The sequence below is a fragment of the Amphiura filiformis genome, chromosome 1 (assembly GCF_039555335.1).
Source record: "Amphiura filiformis chromosome 1, Afil_fr2py, whole genome shotgun sequence".
Lineage (NCBI taxonomy): Eukaryota > Metazoa > Echinodermata > Ophiuroidea > Amphilepidida > Amphiuridae > Amphiura > Amphiura filiformis.
Window position 1 is genome coordinate 84,856,141 of NC_092628.1, and position 21,132 is coordinate 84,877,272.

Genomic DNA, 21,132 nt, shown 5'->3' on the forward strand with positions numbered 1-21,132 from the left:
TCCCATACAAAATACAAACAAATGGTTTGTTCATCATACGACTCCATACTTATGCAAATGTAAACTAATTATGTTGTTCAGCAATCATGATAGGAAAAACAACCATCTTTGGACAGATACAATGAAAAAAAGAAATGAAACATCAGGTCATTAAGAATATCTTTTGATGAAATGCTATATCAAAATGTAGAAGTCATCACTTATATAAGAAAAACATGTTTTTTTTAAGTAAAAATATCCTGTGAAAATCAAGTGTCTTTAACTACTGTTCTCAGTAATTCAACAATTCGATAACAATGTAATAGGTACAAACATTCACTGCTCTCAATACACAAATAAACTGAATTCAGAAAATATTACTTAAAACTTTTTAAATCTAGATAGATATATAATCTGAGTAATAAGTTGTCAATGATCGCATCATGAGACATTTAGAGAAACACACATCCGATCCAGCGGTTGCACAGAAAAAAATAATTCAACGCCGACGCTCATCCAGGAGTCGTGAGTCGTTGTGGTTCTGGTATGGTCAACAAATGGAACATTTTTGCGATCTGCTATGGGAATGTACTGAACCCCTACCCCTCCCACTATACCACACCACCCCACCCACCCTCCCACCCTTTGGTCTACCCCTTCCTGAAAGCATCAAGTCATATGAGGCATTAATTAAGACTTGGTCTGTTTGTTCTTGCTGTAGATGATGTGTGGAGCATTATCACACTTTAAAAAAATCACTATATGTGTTTTATTTTGATTAAGCTTGCTGAATTCAACACACATACTTCATACCATCCTGTAAAACACACAAGACTCTAAAGAGTTGGGTTAATGAAAATGCTGTTTGTTTGTTTCTCCCATTCATAGCTGGCCTGGTCAAGAAGGCCACTTGTAGCTATACAATCCAATAGTTGAAACCAACAACACCATCGCATCATCAGATGTACACCACTGGATGATACATACGAGCACTTTCAAGCCCCCTCTTTTATACTACATTGGTACTCTCACATCCAGCAGGCTTTTACTATAGTTGCTCTCACACCCTCTTTCCAACCATCACCACCACCACAGATATGTAAACTTGAACTGATGACACAGTTTATACTATGACAGATCACTAGGCTCATCATCCGATAAGTCTTTTCTACTCATGAAGAACTTTCGGAGGCTGGGGAAGCTCTTCTTCGGAGGTGGACCCATCAACATAGGGGCACTGTTTTTGTGTGTGACGGCAATCTGGGTGTAAATAAAAATGCAAAAAAAGATCATTAGGTTAATAAAAAGTTTCCATTTTACTTTTCTTGAGAATATGATAGTTATGAAATAGTTAGGCTTCAGTTTATAAATGCCCAATCATATTAGTGGATTACACACTTTGTCGGTACGCTCCTTTATGTTATTGAAACTTCTATCAGCATCCTAAAATTGGAATTAGAAGATTTGATGAGAAGATATTTAAAAGTCAAGGTAAAATTCTTACTGTGCATGGAGGCTGCACCCATGGTTCACCGTCAATCTGCATTGGAAATCGTTTGTGTGTTCTGATGGTCACATTAGAGCATTGTGCTAGTCGTCGACCTGATGCTCGGATACCAGCCTTGACTTGACCTGCATGGAGGGCGCTCTCCACACCGATCACCTCGATCATTTTGTCACCAATTGCTGAAAAAGGAACAATATATTGGATCAGAATTATAATGACAAATTATAGATGATGCAATTTGCTGAAATAGTGCAAAAAGTCAAAACAAGAGAGCTTTAATTTCAAGCATGACACTGAAGTTATGTATATTGAAACCCATTTGCTTTCTTATTCCAAGAATGGTTGATTGATGATATCAACAATCAACTGATAAATTAGCATTTATCTCTAACAGATTTATACATCTTATATGATAAGGAATACTGACAGCTGTCAATCAATTTATGAGCTGTTGATTTCCAATCAAACCCTATATTGTGAGTACCTAATTGAACTCCACTATAATTGCAAAACAAAATAGGCCTAATGTTTTGACAATATTGTTTAAAAGGTTGCAATTATTTGTGAGAAAAATAATTAATAAAAATTTGTTAAATATTCTTCAAACCTACTCAATTGAAACAGAAAAAAAAATACTAAGGTAAATAAAGAAATACTAATGAAAAGTGTTTCATTATGAATTGTGGATATTTGCCAGTCCTTCCAAGCTACATTCATTGAATACAGTGGTACAGTATTTTGTCAGGATTCTGTAAGTAAATGACCCCAAAACCTAATCGCAGTGTTGACAGGTCTTTGCTATATTATTCACAATGTGTTAAAGGTAATGGCCCATCAAAGAAAATTAGAAATCTACTAGTGAACAAAAACAAAGCAATATAGCATTCAGTGGAAAGGAGGAATAACACTGGTAATGGGTTTATTGACAGTCCTGTCAGCAACTTGACCGGAAAATAAGTACACCTCAAATATGGGTATTTTTAGCGTAACTTTTTATATTATTTTAGATGCCAATTATTTTTGCAAGTGTATTTATTAGTCCTGATATTTGATGTAACAAATAGTATTGAATTATGGACAGAATTTACACACGTACGGTTTACATGCAGGAGTCTGATAAATCAATATTCAAAATTGCATAATTATTTTAATGTTTTAAAAGTTTTATTTTTATGTGTGGTGTTAGCATCTAATCAGCCGCTTGTTTCAAACAGCCTAGTTGTGGGAAAAATTTCTCACAAATTCCACTACACCTGTAAAGTAACTAGATGTTTCAAATTTCAAATATATGTACATTTGTTTTTTCAAAAGTTTTTATACTGGTTTTATTTTTAACTTGGGATCAATATAATAAGCAATAATAGTATACCACCAGTAATGAGTGTATTGGCACTGGACAACACAGCTGGTAGGGATTGACATGAACATGAATATTAAGCTTATTGTCCTACAAATTGGTTACAACTATAGAGTGTATGCAATAAACTAGGCCTGCTAAGAATACGCGATTTTGGAGGCCAAAAACGCATTCTCGATTTTCCAAAAACCCAAAAATCTGTGATTTCCGCTAAAAACGCATAAAATCTAAAAAAAAAAAAAATTTTTTGCGATTTTTAATTTTTTTTCGCGGATTTGGAGAGTTTTAGATTTTTTCAAAATGTCAAAAACTAATTGGAGCCAAAACACGCAAATTGCGGCACAAATAACGCAATAAACCAACCGGAACAGTATAACAATTGAAATGGCAGCCATGCTGGAAGACAGTTAACTTAAGATGACAGAGGGACAGGTCCCTAGATCGATTCCACAACCATTCATACCTATCACATGTTTTATTTTATTATCATGTGAATTTTCCCGTAGTACCTTATGGAGGACAGAATTTTATTTAAATGAGGATGATTCTGTTATGAGTGACGTCGTATTGCATACCTTCTACACAAAGCACAATAATTTTGTGCATACTACAGCACAGCCAATGCAAAAAGTTGGCAAGACTATTTCTGTGGTGAAATGATTAAAGTTTGCAAATTATAAGGAAAATAATAAGGAAAACACAAAGTTTTTTCTTTCTTCATATATTTTTCAACAAAACCAAGAGTGGTGACATTTAATGCTTTAATTTGTTTTCCAAGTGAAACCTTAAGCTCTTTAAATGTCATGCCTCCTGCTTGGTTATGTCAATCTAAATACAGAATAATCATTGTAATGCTTCACATACATTAAATTAAGTTTAAAGTTATTCCAGTTTAAATCCATACATACCCTATGGAAGACATGACCTTTAATCAACCACACAGGAAGCTGAATTTAGAATAGGTGACTCCATTTGAAATCTACACCCCCTGTGTGGGAGGTTGAAGTTTTATCTTCAATAGGGGGTGTATGGATTTCACTTGGACTAGCATATTAATTATGTTCTCTTGTTTTATACTTACATTGCTTAGCAAATATTAGGTCTATATTGGACTGTGTATTGCCAACCATGCAATGAGGCCCTTCACTTTCTCTTCTTCTCTGTGCTTTTCTTAGTAAGGCTCGTCTTTTTTTGCTCCCTGGTTGATCTCCCCACAGGTTGGACCCTCCATAGATGCTGGGGATGTTGAGTATTGAAATACCTTCTAATGTGGGACCGTTGGCTAGATCTAAGGACACTCCATCACACTAAAGTAGGAAGAGAATAAAATTGATACTGAATAAGTAACTTATTGGACATTAGCAATTCCTCTTTTTCCTTCTGCACCTTTGTCATAAATTTGGAAAAGCTTATATTGATGATAGTGTTATGATTCCGACTATGACTAATTACAACTGTGACTGACTACTTTCCTATTTTTCATCTTGGTGAGTAAGTGAAGAGTCAGTCACCACATTGAGTACGATGTTTCTTGCTTGTGTCTAGTATGCAGCACCTTTAAATGTGTGCATATGAACACCAGCACTTTGAGCGAACACTCATGATTTGACGCTGCACATTGATGACAAATAATTCATGATGCGACCAATGGTGCAACTAGGCTATCATAAATTGAGGGGAGCAAATCCAGTGTCTGAGGGAACAAAATCTACACCTGGTATATGGACACCTGTATAACCTGCCAGTTCATCTGGGGAATAGACTATGCCATAGTCGATTTTTGATAAATAAAAATATGTTATTAATCATGATGAACGCATTCAGTTGAACTCGAAATTATACTGATATTTATTACATCAAAATACTAGTATAAAATGGTTATGAAAAAGTTATTAAAAGTTATTAATATAATTATATTTGTGACAGTAAAAGTATACGTAGGCTTATATTATTGAATGCAACATATCATAATGGCATAACTATAATGGCACTTCAATACTGAACAATTCTAATTTTAGAATCTGCCAGTTTATTATCCGAGTTAAAAATCGACTATGGACTTTCACTTTTACCCGGGACTTCGTTCTCTAAAACACACTGTCAATCATATTTGTTTATCAATCAAATCTAACCACAAGACTAAGCATGGTGGTACAATACGCGCTAGATGCGTACGTTCATCCACCAACTTTCGCGACAGCACAAAAGCGCCACATTCCATAGATAATTGTGTACCATGTATAGTTAATGGTAATGGTACGTATCGGGAGGATTTAAACAATAATGAGATCTGGGCGACCAATCACAAGCCAGATCCATTTAAAGATGCATTACATCATGGCCAATTTTAGTAGGCCAGGAATCCGACAATCTCATCCATAGAAGCTCATAGACAGCCGTGTTAAGCATGTAAACCGCAATCCAAAGTCAGTAGTCCACTTGGGAAGCTAACAAACAGAGGGAGTACGGTGACTGAAAAGATCAGATGTGAAAATCTATCAATTGGGCACAAATAATTGAATCAGAGTTTTAAGCTTAAATGTAATGGTCAGAGTATGCACAATTGGCAAGTGGACTACGGAGAAGTCTACTGGGGGAAAGATTCCCAAACTTCCTATCCACCCTCCCCACCACTAGTTATGATTGAGTCACAAAAGAAAAAGGAAATAAATAGAATTAGATAAGTATACATACCATGATATCAATATCTTCGTGTAGGTTTTTGCATGTAGCTGATAAGGTTTCTGATGTACCAAATTCAAAATACCACAGTTTGTTCTTCATTCTACTGTTGAATTTCTCTGGATGTTTCTCTCTCATTAGATGAAACCTATGGGCTATTGAGGCATCCTGAAAAAAAAGGGAAGATATAAGAACATGAAATATATCGTTCATCTTTAGAAGTTTATTCACACACTCTTAGCTTAATCTTTATACCATGACTGTCACAATGAGCCATGCTATGGCAATTCACGCTAAATGCCCACTTTTCAAGTTATATTGATGCCACTACATATGTAGTATTCAGCACAAAAAGTTACATCTGTTTATAAAGCAATCTGGCTGTGACCACACATTTTTTTCTCAAAATTATCTGAATCAGTCACACATGTTGTTAAGTTTAGAACCAGCTCAAATAAGTATAACTAATCAGACTACAATCCATTTGCCAACAAAATAGAAAACATATTTGTTATGGCTTTTATCTTATAAATTATTTTTCCAATATCACTATTCTTAAAATCTTTGCATTTTGTTATCATTTTGGTGCTTTGAAACAATGAATGCATCTATATGTCAACAATAGTTTTGAACATCAAATCTTCCAATGTTGGCCACTTAATTACAATTTAATACCATATAGACTTACCACTCCTATTGAGAAATAGTTGTTGATAATGTTGTATGGTACAGGATCTCCTTGTTCCTCTGTGCTAGTGGTACTAAATTCTATGTGCCACCTGTCTAGCTGTAAGTTTTCAGCATGCTCTATGCCGTTGACGATCTTGGTCAGTCCGCCTCCGTCATAGCCTACAGTATACAATCAGTACAGTTTATTACTGCTATACTGTACATTATTCCACAGTGTTTAATATTTTCAAGTCTCTTGCTAATTCCTCTCCCAACTTTCTCATTTTCATTTTGATTTTATTTTCCACATCTCTCCCTCTTCTTATCGCCTATCATCTCTATCACCCGCTCATGTTTCACTTCCCAACATCTTTTTCATTTGTCCCCACTAATCTTTCCCCCTTTGATTCTCAGTTTTGCACTCTCAAGATTACTATTTGTCTGCTGCATATCGTCACCCTACTACAATAATTGCCTATGTCATTTTTTGTTATTTTGAGAACAAGGTACAAAATATGGTTCAAGCATGCTTATTCACCAATCTTTGCAAAAGAACAAAATATTGCCTTGCCCTATATCCCCCTAATTTAACAGGGTTTGACTCATGCCCTTTTATGCAATCCTTAAAGTGAGGTCTTCACAATGTCCACACTGCACATAATTGGTCCATTACTTTTATGGCGATAATCCTGTAAATGTCCCCACTTTTACAGTTTCATGGGTGCTCTTTCTCTCAAAAATACATAAATACAAGAAGTAAATGCACTGAATGTAATGTTGCTACTGTAATTCATAGTTGATAAGCTTACCTCCTCCCCAGTTAAGACACCTTGCCAGGTCATTGCCTGTTCCTAGAGGTAGTATGGCCATTGGTGGTTTGGGATCAAATTGCAGTTTATCTATACACAGAAATAATGATGATATTAAAAGTTCTTTATTAATGAGTACACACAGATGACAGAAGCAGAAGACAAACCATTAAGTATAGCTTTTTATTGAGGGTTTCTTCTGCTGGCATGAAATTATATTTGTTCATCCATAAAGTGTAACTGCTGTTTAACATGTTTCAAGCCATAATATACAATTTCAGTCAAATATTAATTTTGTTAATCTTTGCCAAAAATTATGATATAATACTATTAACAACTGTCAGGAAGGTTTCCTAGTCATTTGAGCTAAAATAACAAGGTAAAATAAGAGAAAACTGCCTTACTATCTATCTTGGCAGCTTAACCGTGGTGCTCTTGAATTTAGAGAAATGTCTTAATAAAGACATTAGTTCAAAATTGGTCTGTTGTCCTACAACAAATGTGGCTGTTTCCAATTAAGTTGGGAAATGTGTAAACATTACAAATATGCCACAAGTCCCTGGCAAAAATCAAGTTTGAACAGAATAACCAAATTCATTTAAAACAATCATATGACTTTAAATTTACATCTATACACACAGTAAGTTTTCAAATGGGTTGACACAGAAACCTGTTTCTGTCAACAAATGAACTTGACACTTGAATTATTCATGCAGGATGACTTTGACAACAGAATAGGAGAGTTTGTTTAATGACGATTATGACAGAACTGTGCTAACAATATTCTTACCTATACAATCTAAGACCCATCCTACTGTACCGTCTCCTCCACAACACAACACTCGGAAATTTGGCACATCTTTGAAAAATTTCAAACTGGAAAAGAAATCAACATCAAGTGAAAATGAATCATTTGAGACAACATCAAATTTGTAGAACAGGGAAGCAAAGGGATACATAATTTTTTAATCAAATGATTATTCCTGATTTGCAGAACTATTATACAGAAGGATAAACTACTATATGTGATAGGATCTGATCCATTCAGAACTAAGTCAAAATTTTTGAAAATTTAGTTATTATCATAACTTGCTCAGTACATAAGCTTACTGATGGCGAAATTCCCAAGTCCCTGGCATACTTTATTGTAAAGTTATGAACTTTTAATTACTTTTTCTTGCACTTTATTTTTGCCTATATCTCAAGTTTATTATTGCTAACAAAACATATGGGCAAAAATATAATACTCTATACATAATTTTGCCTCACCAAGATTTCAAGCAAGAAATTGCACACTTTTTGGATTCAAACATACCCTAAACAACTTCAACATACATGTGTGCATGTCAAGTGTTCAGTATATTTCTTGAGTGGGTACATGTATGCCTGCCCTAATATCTAGATTTGTGAGACTACTTACCCAGGCATAGGTCCTCCTTTACTAAGGTCGTACACTTGTCTAGGATTGAGAAGGTATTGGAATTTTCTCATGATTCTCTCTCCTTGTCGACCGCCGCTCTTGGGATTTACAAAGACTACTAAGGGATGGGTACCGGGAAGTGGAGTGATCTAGAATTAGAAAAAACAAAATGAACAAAATGCAATGAGAAAAATATTGTTGCAATTTCTGTAATAAATCAATAGAAAAGTCATTTTATTGATGATTTGGATATCAGCTGCATATTCAAATGAGCTAAACAAACAGAAAACAAACACTTTGTGAAAAACAAACAAATAAATTAATTAATAATTGAACAAATAAATAAATACATGAACAAACAAGAATATAGAATGAATATTGCAGTAAAGACCTTTTGTACATCTGCAATTGACAAAAACCCTGGTTTCAATCCGAATCTTATTAAATTTTTACTTCTCAATCAAATAATTATAGGAATTTTTAGTAAATAATTACTGTATTTCTTCATTAAATACTTATTATGTATTTCTCATCAAAATAATTATTGGTATTGCTTATTTGGGAATTACTAAATAGGATCGTTAGCTGAAGTGATAAAACACTGAACTTGAACTCCGAGATGACCTTAGGTAAAACAGCACATATCTTTGCACCATCAATTAATTACAGGTATGTGACATGTCTGTCTTGACCTGTCATTCAACTCATTGTTTAATTATCCAATGCCTAATTAACACATGCTTAATTACCATCATCACTTATGATAACTAGACATTGCTTGCTTAACCCTGGCAATGGGTTACATTTCCTGACAGACACACAGACCTATGACGTGAAGATGAACTTCTTGCGGTTATCATAAAGACAATACAATTACCATAAAGACAATATGATTACAAAGCTAGTATTTATACAACTTGGAAAAATCAATCAAAGTGCAGACAACCTGGGTCTGCTTACAAAGGAACTTGGCACTTAAAAAAGGGTCTTGGTTCACTTGAGAAAACAAAAATTATAAAATGCAGTAATTTGGAAATATAAACATTTTTTGATTTCAGATGTCTTGCATTAGATATGCCAAATCTAAATGTATCATATCATGTGGAATGCCACTTGCATTCTATATGTGCAGATTAAATTATAACCACAAATATAACTAACACTAATCCTAACCCTTGACCATAACCTTAATCCTAACAGAAATTCCTAACACTCAATCTTTTCCCTAATCTTAAATGATAATCTTATTCCTGAAGCCTAACTCCAAATTAGGTCACATAATTATTATTACTTCTGCATCAAACATTTGTAGCCAGCTCTTCCAAAACCATTTAAGGTCAAATTGTTGCTAAAATTTACCCCAAATACTCCGAATAAGAAACAAAGTACAAAAGGTGTGCTTTGTTTAAAATGTTTGACACAGCCACTTTTTTACACACACTTCTTGCAAGTAATTTTTTCAACAAAAAAGGTCCACATTTATAAATCCAATACCACCCCATCCCGGTTACAGGCCTGCAGGCTGCAGGCTGCAAGTGCAAAGTCTTTGTCATGCATTGTGCATGCCACCAATTGCAAATTGCAACAATGCAGAAAGTGTAATATAAATGAATTTTGTCTCCATCAACCAAGGATAATCAGCCATAATTTCAGCAGAGGCAGATACTTAATATCACTGTACCATGCTGCTGATCATTATTTTTATTAAATAAGAAGGAATCCAATAAGATATAAATAATAGCTCATCATTTAAGGCACCAAAGAACAACTGATGCAAGTGGCAAAATCATAATTCAAGTTCAGCACTGTGCCATTAATATCTCAGTGATTATACACATCATATTGATTCTGGAGAATTCCCGTCAATGTTTATCAAACCATGAACCACAAAATGAAAACAAAGTCCTAATTAAGGAAGTTGTCTGTGGTTTTCCAGGGTGATTTGGCTAGGAAAACAACCCACTATAGTAGCGCTAAACCAGGCAGTTAAGTCATTATGCACGATATGGTTGGTATTGGGTAATGAAGGGTGCCAAATAGGGCAAGGGCACTTCCTAAAGTAGTTAGCATATTTGACACATTTTAAGCAAAGAAAAGCTGTTATTAAGTTTGGTGTTCTTTATAATTGATAAATGAAAAGCAGTAATGGAGACCACTACACCATTATTTGCACATCAAAAAGTTTCTTTTGTCACAAATGGTCCAAACGTCAGTACCCAAAACCCCATAGGTAGTAGAAATCTTCTTGGTTTTTTTTAAACTACAGGCCTAGATTTTTGGTCAAATTTGACACAATTTTGTGAAATTAAAAAAAATGCATTTAAAAAAAATTTGGGCCCCAGTTAGATAAAAATGAGGTATTGTAATAATTTGACAGATTTAACCAATTTTAAACCAAAAATGAGACCATATTTGTGCCACACCCCATAATGGTCATTTGTACTGATAGCCCCACATGAATATCCCCCAGGAAACCCATACCAAACCCCAGTCATCTTATTCTAATTAATTAAAAAGAGCATACAATGGTAATATAATCTGAAAAGAGGCTTAAAATATACAGCCCCTTCCTCACCCTAAATCAAAAGAAATTTTCTCTAGATAAAATATAGCCGATTGGAAAGTATATCTGATTGGAAAGTTGACAAATCGTTTGACAAAGAGCCTCTCCATATACCAATTCAAGATGATATTAGTCATCTCCAATCTTGCACATAGGAAGTGATATTTCTCAAGTGGATGAGAGGGACATCTTTTATGAAGGTAATCAACCATGTTGTCAAGCTTTTAAGATGTGGTAATATGCAACAGAAGCTTACTTGAGCAATAAAAATTACACATATCTTGTCTTGCCCGTTTATTTTTCTGAATCAAATCTAATCATAATCAATAAAAATATGCACCCGTTGAATGAAATCGATGAAAATATACACATTATTATTGTTATTAATTACAGTTCACTGATCGCACAGAATAATGAGGTCCTACTTGTCAAACTTTCATTGGTACAAGACTCCCAACAAACACACAGCATTTTTGTGCACAATAGGTGCAATAAAATGTTCAACATTTAAACAAAAATTTACCACAAAAATTTGTAACATAATGTTATTTAAGAGTTGACAAGACTTTTTTTAGTGTTTCAATGGACAATATTTTACAATAACATTTTGATAAAATTGTTCGGATATAGAATGTTTTCAAAAAAATGTTTCTGATCTGTAAATAACCCAGCAAATAGATAATATGAAACTTTTGAAGAATTATTTTTAAAATGTTTAAGTTTAAAAATATATATTGTGTTTGCTGGGTACATTCCAACGTTGAAAGTAGCCCCTGTAAAATGACCAACACTCAACAGACAAGGTCAATTTCTGTGAAGAAAAGTTTTAATGTAGCCCTCATAAAAATATGAATTCTTTGAGGCTGGGTACATCCTAACACTTAAAATTTATACAGTTAGTCTGTCACTTCATTGGTAATATGTGATATGACAATCAAGCACGCCAATAGAGTGATTTGCTCAACATCCTTTTTTGTAATTATAGAGGGCAGCAAACATCTTCTTATTCACCAGCAGCAGTAGCAGGAACCTACCTTTCCAGTTATTGCAAACATTTTAATACCGGGAACCTGGGTTTCTCTACCAGACCTTAGTTTGTTCTAAAATTCTTTCCTACAAGTTAATACACATATTACATAACAATACATACAACTCTGGGGTTAATCCATCTCATTTGTTACTGCAATATGCATATTTGTAGGAGTGAATTTCGGTCAAATTGACTTCTGGAGGACCAACCCAGGATCCACCTATTGACAATGCACATCACATACCTGTAGACCTTGGCCCTCGATTGACATGGAATCTGTTCTGGCAACTTGCTTTCTACCAGACTCTTCATCGGACGTATTGCTATCCTTGGGTGTTAATGTACTTCTTCTCTCCTGTGATGAAAGCAGTGTGAAAGAGATGGTACAAACTTAGTTAATGTATTTCATACAAAATTTAGTGATTTCAACAAAACCTGACAGATCAAGATTTTGGATGTGATGGAATTAGTGAATCAAATTCTGCATCAAAATTATATTTTACTATATCGTTTTCTTCAAAGTGAATTACGATAAGCTTCCTGACTTCCTAACAATGAAGTATACTGTTAACAGTGAACATCTAGTACCCAATGATTGATAGTGTTGTATTGATGATGGTTTGACTCTCATCATACCCAGGAGGATGGATTTTTGTTTCCTGAATCAAACATTTGTTTTTAAAACTTACGGATAAGAACTCTGGAATTCACACAGTAGTGGAATCATTTAAACAGATGCTTGAGTTACCCTAAGACAGAGAAATTGAAAAACACTCGGACGCAAAAATTGCATGCATGTTGGCAATCAGACACGACAACCATTTATTGACTTTTGTTTAGGACCCGCACCAAGTACCTACACTCTCAGCCGTACTATAGCAAAATATATAATAGGAGATTCTCTAATCGAGCGAACAATACCCAACCCAAGACTCTAGCGATACAACGACCAAAGGCGCAGAGAAATCTCGTTTTGGAGACTCTCAATATATAATAGGAGATTCTCTAATCGAGCGAACAATACCCAACCCAAGACTCTAGCGATACAACGACCAAAGGCGCAGAGAAATCTCGTTTTGGATAAACCAACACGTGATCCAAACTTGCATTCGGGTAGCCGCCAACCCAAGCTCAAATTCTGAGCGTTTGACCCCGAACCCTTGGATCATTAAATCAAATATAATGGCTGGAAACTCAACAATAAATTACGGTACTGGTGCATACAGGTCAGACGCTCCCGAGTGGAACAATTCTCGAGACTCTCAACAGGTGATCGACCTGAAGTTACAAAGGATCAAGTATTAATGTTAGCATTCTATGACATGTACATATATCATAATAAATAAATACAGAAAAGATAATTCAAAACCCAGCATTATTTTCTTTTGCTTACTGTGTGAAGTCTTTGACCTTGTAAAAGACTACTTTACTGTTTTTGATGACACCTGTGCCTGCATGTAACAATACGATTGTCAATTCCTGTACATATTAAGAATTATATAGTTTTGACGACTTACTTTCCCTCTTGAACTATCATCCTAAAAAGGTTGATACAGAACAATTATATAAAATTTTATGTAGCAACATATTGAACACATGATCTAATTAAACAGTGTACATTTGAAGAACTGAGAAAGGGAAATTAATTGCAAGTCACATGTAATTTTAATGATTGGCGTCAACTCTTTATTCCTCCCTCCTTATCTACAGGGACCATAATTCTTGATTTTTCTTTTAAACTTACAGACACTTAAATGCTTTAATTAGCTATTTAACACACTACCATGTAGTAGATAAAATATATCTGTATTTATACAGGTCATTATCTCATTACTGTCACACATAATTATATTTTACTTCCTTCTCACATGTCCACACAGGGAGCGGTGGGTGGGAAGATTTTTGTTGTTGTCGTGTCCAATACAAAACCAACAGTGAATAAATCACCACCTCATCACGCCTGAAACCCGCTGAAAATCCATTGGTTCCCGGTCGAGCCAAACAATACAAATTTATCTGCATGACAATGATTGACCTCTGACCCAGTAAACAATAACATGGATTCGCCCATTTCTTAGCTAGGGTAAATTGAGTTTAACTTGTTGCACTGTGTTAAACTTTATTACCCTAAGACAGAGAAATTGAAAAACACTCGGACATAAAAATTGTATGTATGTTGGTAATAAGACAAGACAACTATTTATTGACTTTTGTTTAGGACCCGCACCAAGTACCTACACTCTCAGCCGTACTATAGCAAAATATATAATAGGAGATTCTCTAATCGAGCGAACAATACCCAACCCAAGACTCTAGCGATACAACGACCATTAAAGGCGCAGAGAAATCTCGTTTGGAGACTCTCAATATATAATAGGAGATTCTCTAATCGAGCTTAACAATACCCAACCCAAGACTCTAGCGATACAACGACCAAAGGCGCAGAGAAATCTCGTTTTGGATAAACCAACACGTGATCCAAACTTGCATTCGGTAGCCGCCACCAAGCTCAAATTCTGAGCGTTTGACCCCGAACCCTTGGATCATTAAATCAAATATAATGGCTGGAAACTCAACAATAAATTACGGTACTGGTGCATACAGGTCAGACGCTCCCGAGTGGAACAATTCTCGAGACTCTCAACAGGTGATCGACCTGAAGTTACAAAGGATAAAGTATTAATGTTAGCATTCTATGACATGTACATATATCATAATAAATAAATACAGAAAAGATAATTCAAAACCCCACACAAGGGACTTATTTTATAAGGAACTTGGTTAACCCCCCTTAAACTTGTTTGTTCACTTTGCCGCATACGGATACCATTACCTAAACCTCCTCTAACACTCCTGGAGGATACACAATGGAATGAGGCACATGTTTAAATTTGACTAGCGCATTTGAGAGCGTCTGCTTGAATACCAGAAACCACATGGTGATGGATGAACCAGATATATCTGCCTATGTTTGATAATGCTACTGATAACTAACTGGTGCCTCAATGAAGGATTTTATTGTTGGCACATTGAAATATAAAACACCGTTTGGCTCTGTGCCACTAATTGTTCATTAGCATAAAACGGCACTAAAATTTCTTTGCTGGATATTGACTGTAATCCATATAATTCTCCACAATAACACTACTAATTGTGCTGGCTCTATATGCTGCGAGATACATTGACCTCTATATTGTATGTTCACAATAGGATATTGAAAGAAATCAACGCGATAACTAGCCGCTGCGCAACCTCACAAAAAAACTAGAAAAAATGAGGACATAGTACTTGGCCCCAGAGTCTAGCTACCCCATGCCAACCTGGAGTTGATTCCTACTTCCCTTTAACACAGACTTAATCAAACAAAAACCAGCACGATTGACTCAATGTTATTAATTTCAAATGTACAACAGAATATATGTGTTGTTGAGATATATAAACCCCCGTATAGTCATACTATTACATAATGCAAAGCACATCAATATAATATCAGAGGGCTCACAACTGTATAAATTGTTTCTTGTAAGATTTTACGTACCATGCAATTCAATTTTTAGAAACCCAGATATTAGTGATATTCCAAGTCCCATGAGATTCATTTGTCCAATGGAACTTCCCATGTTGACCCTTTTCGTCCAACTCTGCAAAATTGTATAAATTGTTTTTGCATATGTTGTCCACTACCAATGCGAAGTTGGATGAATTTACGCCTCTTTTAAGTTAATTCTTCTTTCTTCAAATATATGAAGAAGTTGATTTGAGCTTTTTGATTATCAACATCGCAATGGTTAACTTTCTTTCGTACTCTTAGTTACCAAAAATCTTTTCGTCTATCTCAGGCAGAAATCGGGTTATTCTGTTGTGTAGTGAAATAGACCTTGTAATCCGAGTAAGACACCCTAGCCAGTACACTTACGCACAACCGCACATACAGAACCCAGTGATTGGGTTGTTTAATTCCATTTTGCGTCGGAAATATGGGACCAATGTGGCTAACAGCATTCTGCCTGATGTCTTGCGTTATTTTATTCTATTTCAGCACTCTCGACGTTCATGCGACCCTTTGTTCCTCAGTTGCCTTACCAAAGCGCCGGTCATGGCTAAATCATGCACAACCCATCTTTCAAATTTCCACTACTCGACATCGAAGGAATGATCAAATTAATATTTCCCATGCAAAGTTCAACTGCGGTTGATCAAACGATGCTATTATATACACCAAGAGAAGCCTTAAAGTGTTTACTTTTTCGTTAGCTGGACGCCGAACTTCGGAACTTATTTGGTTCAATAGACTTCTGACAGTACAATTTGTGTAAAAGATGCATGCTCTCCTTGTATTGCTCGTGCGTAAGTTCAGTTTCGCAGATGACACAAAATTTTTCCATATGCTTCGCTGTGCATGTCAAAGTCTACTGTCGCCTCACACAAAGTCTAGTAGTCACTAGCAATTATATGGTTGTCCAGGTGTACATGTACATACAGGTCAGGCTTGTTTCTTACCACCAGCATCAAAGTGTCATTGGTATCGCCTGCAATATAAATAAAAGAAAGAAAAAAGAAAGAAATGGGAACCAACCTGCCAGCACATCTATACTAATTACCCTGTGTAACTTGAATAAACCTCCTCGATTTTGTTTTGATCCAACACAAGTTATCAGGAGACAGATGAATATTTAATTTGTATTAATTTCTTTCCCTGACCATTTTTATGAACCATCGTGTTATGTGGATAAGCATGACAAATTATTTGTGCGATCTACTCTCATACAAATTTAACCCTTTCAAAATATGACATTTACTAATTACTAATTCCAGAAACTGAAGCAATCTTTGCCTTAATTACCCTTAATCCACAATAAAAATGCTTTGACACAATATATCCTTGTCATTGTATCACAAATGCAAGGGATGAGGGAACACATTTTCCCAATTTTCACACAATCCGCTTTTACTTACTTGACCTCAAAATTTTTTATCCCCGTTTTTCATGAAATCCTTCTCTACATTAATTAGTTCTTTGACCCTGCTTAACGATTTTTCCTAATTAGATATCTTTATATTGGTTTCATGACCATCCAATTTATTTTACTTTACTTTAAATTGACCCCCTTGTGGCCAACAGGGCGATGACCAATGTATTTGGCGGCACTCATAACTACTCCTCCTTAAATCACCATCCAAATATTTGACCTGAGATTTACCACAAGATTATTAAACTATCCAAGATCCTTCTTCACCAAGTTTTATGATCTAACATCTACCGTTGAACTTCTGAACTTCACATTACTAATACCATCAAGTTCTATAAAGACTCGAAGAGCTCGTCCACATTCCCGTTGAGCCTGTGATCAAAGCCCAACAAGGGATGCAAGGTTAAAAAGGTATGCAACTATGATCAAAATCCCTCACACAGACCGTAACACACGTGATAAACCCTGGTCTTTCATTATTATTTTTTTTTTCCATCCAAATCCAATTTTCAATCCAAATCCAATCCAAAGAAAAGAGCATTGCAATTATTTATTTTTTTTATTTTTTTTTTCCATTTTCAATCCACATCCAATTTTCAATCCAAATCCAATCCAAAGAAAAGAGCATTGCAATTATTTATTTATTTATTTTTTAATCCAATTTTAAATCCAAATTCAATCCAAATCCAAAGAAAAGAATATTACAATTCCAGTCCAATCAAATTTCCAATCCAAAATTCAATCCAAATTCAATGCAAAGAAAAGAGCGTTGCAATGTTATTTATTTATTTATTTATTTTTTCCAATTTTCAATCCACATCCAAATTTAAATCCAACTTCAATCCAAAGCCAAAGAAAAGAACATTACAATTCCAGTCCAATCAAATTTCCAATCCAAATCCAAAACCAATTTTCAATCCAAATTCAATCCTAAAAAAAAAACATTGCATATTTTTTTTTTTTTTTTAAATTAATTAATTAATTAATTTATTTATTTTCAATTTTAAATTCACATCCAATTTTTAAATCCAACTTCAATCCAAATCCAAAGAAAAGAACATTACAATTCCAGTCCAATCAAATTTCCAATCCAAATCCAAAATCCAAGTATTCAATAACAATTCTCGCCGAGACTAGGGACATATCGGGCTATCCTTGTTTTTCGATACATTTTGTCTACAACCCGTGACTAAAATTAGACCTACACTATATGACCACTTTATGGATGAAACTAGGTTACCTTTTAAGTAAGGCATTATGCCACAATCAAACCAAATTCAACCAAACAAACAAAACTAATGCATTACTGACTCTGTCATGTAAATTATATACGTTTTATGCAGAGTAAGCTTAGACATAATCGTCCATGATGAAGGTAAATATCCAAGGGTAAATATACTCATGATACCCTTCCTTTCAATAAGCCACAAAAACCTGGCCTGCTAATGTTATACTAACAATTATCACCTAAAATATGCTTGCATTAACATAAAAAAGGTGAAATCACACCTAGAAATTGTCTAAAATTTTACCACAAACGCCTAATACACTAAATTCGCCAGGGGGTGACGGGCTGTCTTTACCCCATTTTGACGAACGAGGGAGACGGAAATTGCACAAGGATTTTTCCAGATTTTTTATGGCTAAAATAAATTGCCTTTGTGAACTATTTTGCTACAAGTGGCGTTAAATATTATCATCTGCACACCGTATATTTTGCTACTTAAAACCATTATCATTATTAGGGATTTCCCAACCCAAACACGTAATCGTTGACCGACATTATCATCGTCTTACATCTTCCCTTTTGTTATTCTATTTTTATTGATTTTGTTATTTACAAGTAGGAACATAAAATTGACCATCTGTAAATTCTCTACTTATGATTTTCCAGCTTTTAATACGTAAATTAGTAAGCCAAATGATCCCAGCATTTTTTGAGTTTTAACTATAAAAGGGATCCCTTGAATGAAAACCACATTAATTTCAAGAAAACTGACAATATTTCTTGGCACTGCTTGAACTGAATTCGCACCAAATTAAAATACGACTGTCAACTTTACCCTAAAAACATATCCGATGCTGAAAAAAACCTACTTAAATGAACCAACAAAATCAAAAACGATAGTTTAATTTGCTTAAATTTTGCCATCCCGAATTCGAGCTGCCAAACTGATTCGACAATTGCTGCAACTTTGGTAATATTTGTCCAAATTCGCCGGGTAAAAACTATGGCTCAAATGTATACGATGACACCGGAAAAATTCGCCATTGATTTGCAATGGAAAGTCATTGTTTGCCAATCGGGATATCGATTGATTCGCCCATGTCAAATTCTCAAGGACCCTGACGTCATAATGAGCGTGTCTTTTATTACGCCTTGCCTTATTTGGATAATGGCTACATGTGCATTGTAAAACCCTGCCCCTACATAACAATTACACCTCATGAATTATTCATAGAACCACACTTGGTAAACAAACATTAATATTAAATGCGTAAAGCCACAGGAATTGCAAAGTTTTGGAGCACTTTTCGTGTGCAAGAAAACACCATTAAATATTATTTAGATGCATTTAAATACAATTTCAACTCCCGCATTATACATAAATTAAATAAATTTATTCTCACCCGGATATTTCTCCGTCTAATCAGAAATTACTCAACCACAAATTTCATGAAGTCTTGAAGATGACTGCTTTGCGTGCATGTTGTGCTGTTCAGTGGGATTCGCTCTACCGTAATTTTCCGGAATTTTCCACGACGATTGTATAGAATACTGACTTCGGCTAGCTCACAAAACGTGCACAAAATGTTGATATTACTACATGTATCAATATTTTTTACATCCAAGTTTTAGCTCTGCAGGCCAGCGCCGAACTCGCCACCAATTATACATAGCGCAGCATTAAATTCGGAACCTGAATCCTGATTATATTGTTGTGCAGTAAGCAGAAACAAGGTAGAAAAATCAGCGTGTCCTTGTTATTGATGCAGTAAACGTGCACATTTTAAGCTTCCCAAAGCTTGATTTTTTAAAGATTTTTGTTGTTGTCGTGTCCAATACAAAACCAACAGTGAATAAATCACCACCTCATCACGCCCGAAACCCGCGAAAATCCATTGGTTCCCGGGTCGAGCCAAACAATACAAATTTATCTGCATGACAATGATTGACCTCTGACCCAGTAAACAATAACATGGATTCGCCCATTTCTTAGCTAGGGTAAATTGAGTTTAACTTGTTGCACTGTGTTAAACTTTATTTTGAAAGCCATAATGTATAATCTTTTGAAATGAATTTGAATTTTTTTTTTCAAGCCTGATAACACGTATCCCATCTTACACTTAATTGGAATCAGCCAAATTTGTTGTGCTTGTAGGACAATGGAGTAATTTTGAATTAATGTCGTAATTACAATATTAAATCTCCCATTGAGCTCTTTGGTTAAGCTAAGATTGTAATTAGGCTTTCTTTTATTTTACCTCATTATATCAGTTAAAAATGGAAAGAAAACCTCCCCGACAGTTGTTACTAATATTATTTCATATTTATTGGCATAGAATTTCAAAATTAAAATTTGACTGCAAGTGGCTTTATTAGTGGTGTAAAATCACACAAACTGCAGCTGACACCAGATCATGTGCAGACTGGAAAGTTTCAGAAAAAAGCATTAGGAAAAAAGAGGTCTTGAAATTAAGGAGAACTTATAAGCTTCCTCATAGAAAGAAAGGTTCTTACTGGCCTTCCCGAACATTTAATTGCAGAAATAAGGAACCTTTTTGTAACTTTTCCCTTCTTTAATTTTAAGTGTGAAGATGCAACAAAAGGTGCAGAAATGGGCTATTCCAGTTAAAGTCCATACACCTCATGGAAGACATTACCTTCATCTCTCACAGAGGGGGTGTAGTATGGATTCCAACTGGGATAACCCAAATTATATAGTGCTTTAAACTGTTATGTAGGCCTTAGTCTGAAAGTGATTTTCATGAATATTAGAATACCTAAAAATAGACCCTTTATTTGAAATTTTTTGAAGAATTCGGCAGAATGTGATGTATGCCTTTGATTATGGAGTGATTGTATGATCAATTGTGATTGTGATATGTAACTTATCAAGTGAAGATATGATTATGTAACATTTG

The 21,132-nt window shown here is 34.9% G+C and overlaps 1 protein-coding gene across 1 annotated transcript in view; it reads right to left on the reverse strand.

The window, feature by feature from the left end:
* Positions 1–628: 628 nt before the first annotated feature.
* Positions 629–21,132, reverse strand: part of LOC140155419 (diacylglycerol kinase beta-like) — a 169,681-nt gene continuing 149,177 nt past the window's right edge. Inside the window, 9 exon segments of the mRNA XM_072178268.1 lie at positions 629–1,239; positions 1,484–1,665; positions 3,925–4,150; positions 5,538–5,693; positions 6,214–6,374; positions 7,004–7,093; positions 7,794–7,879; positions 8,424–8,572; positions 12,261–12,371. Of these exon segments, the coding sequence (XP_072034369.1) occupies positions 1,108–1,239; positions 1,484–1,665; positions 3,925–4,150; positions 5,538–5,693; positions 6,214–6,374; positions 7,004–7,093; positions 7,794–7,879; positions 8,424–8,572; positions 12,261–12,371 (1,293 nt within the window). The 3' untranslated portion in view covers positions 629–1,107.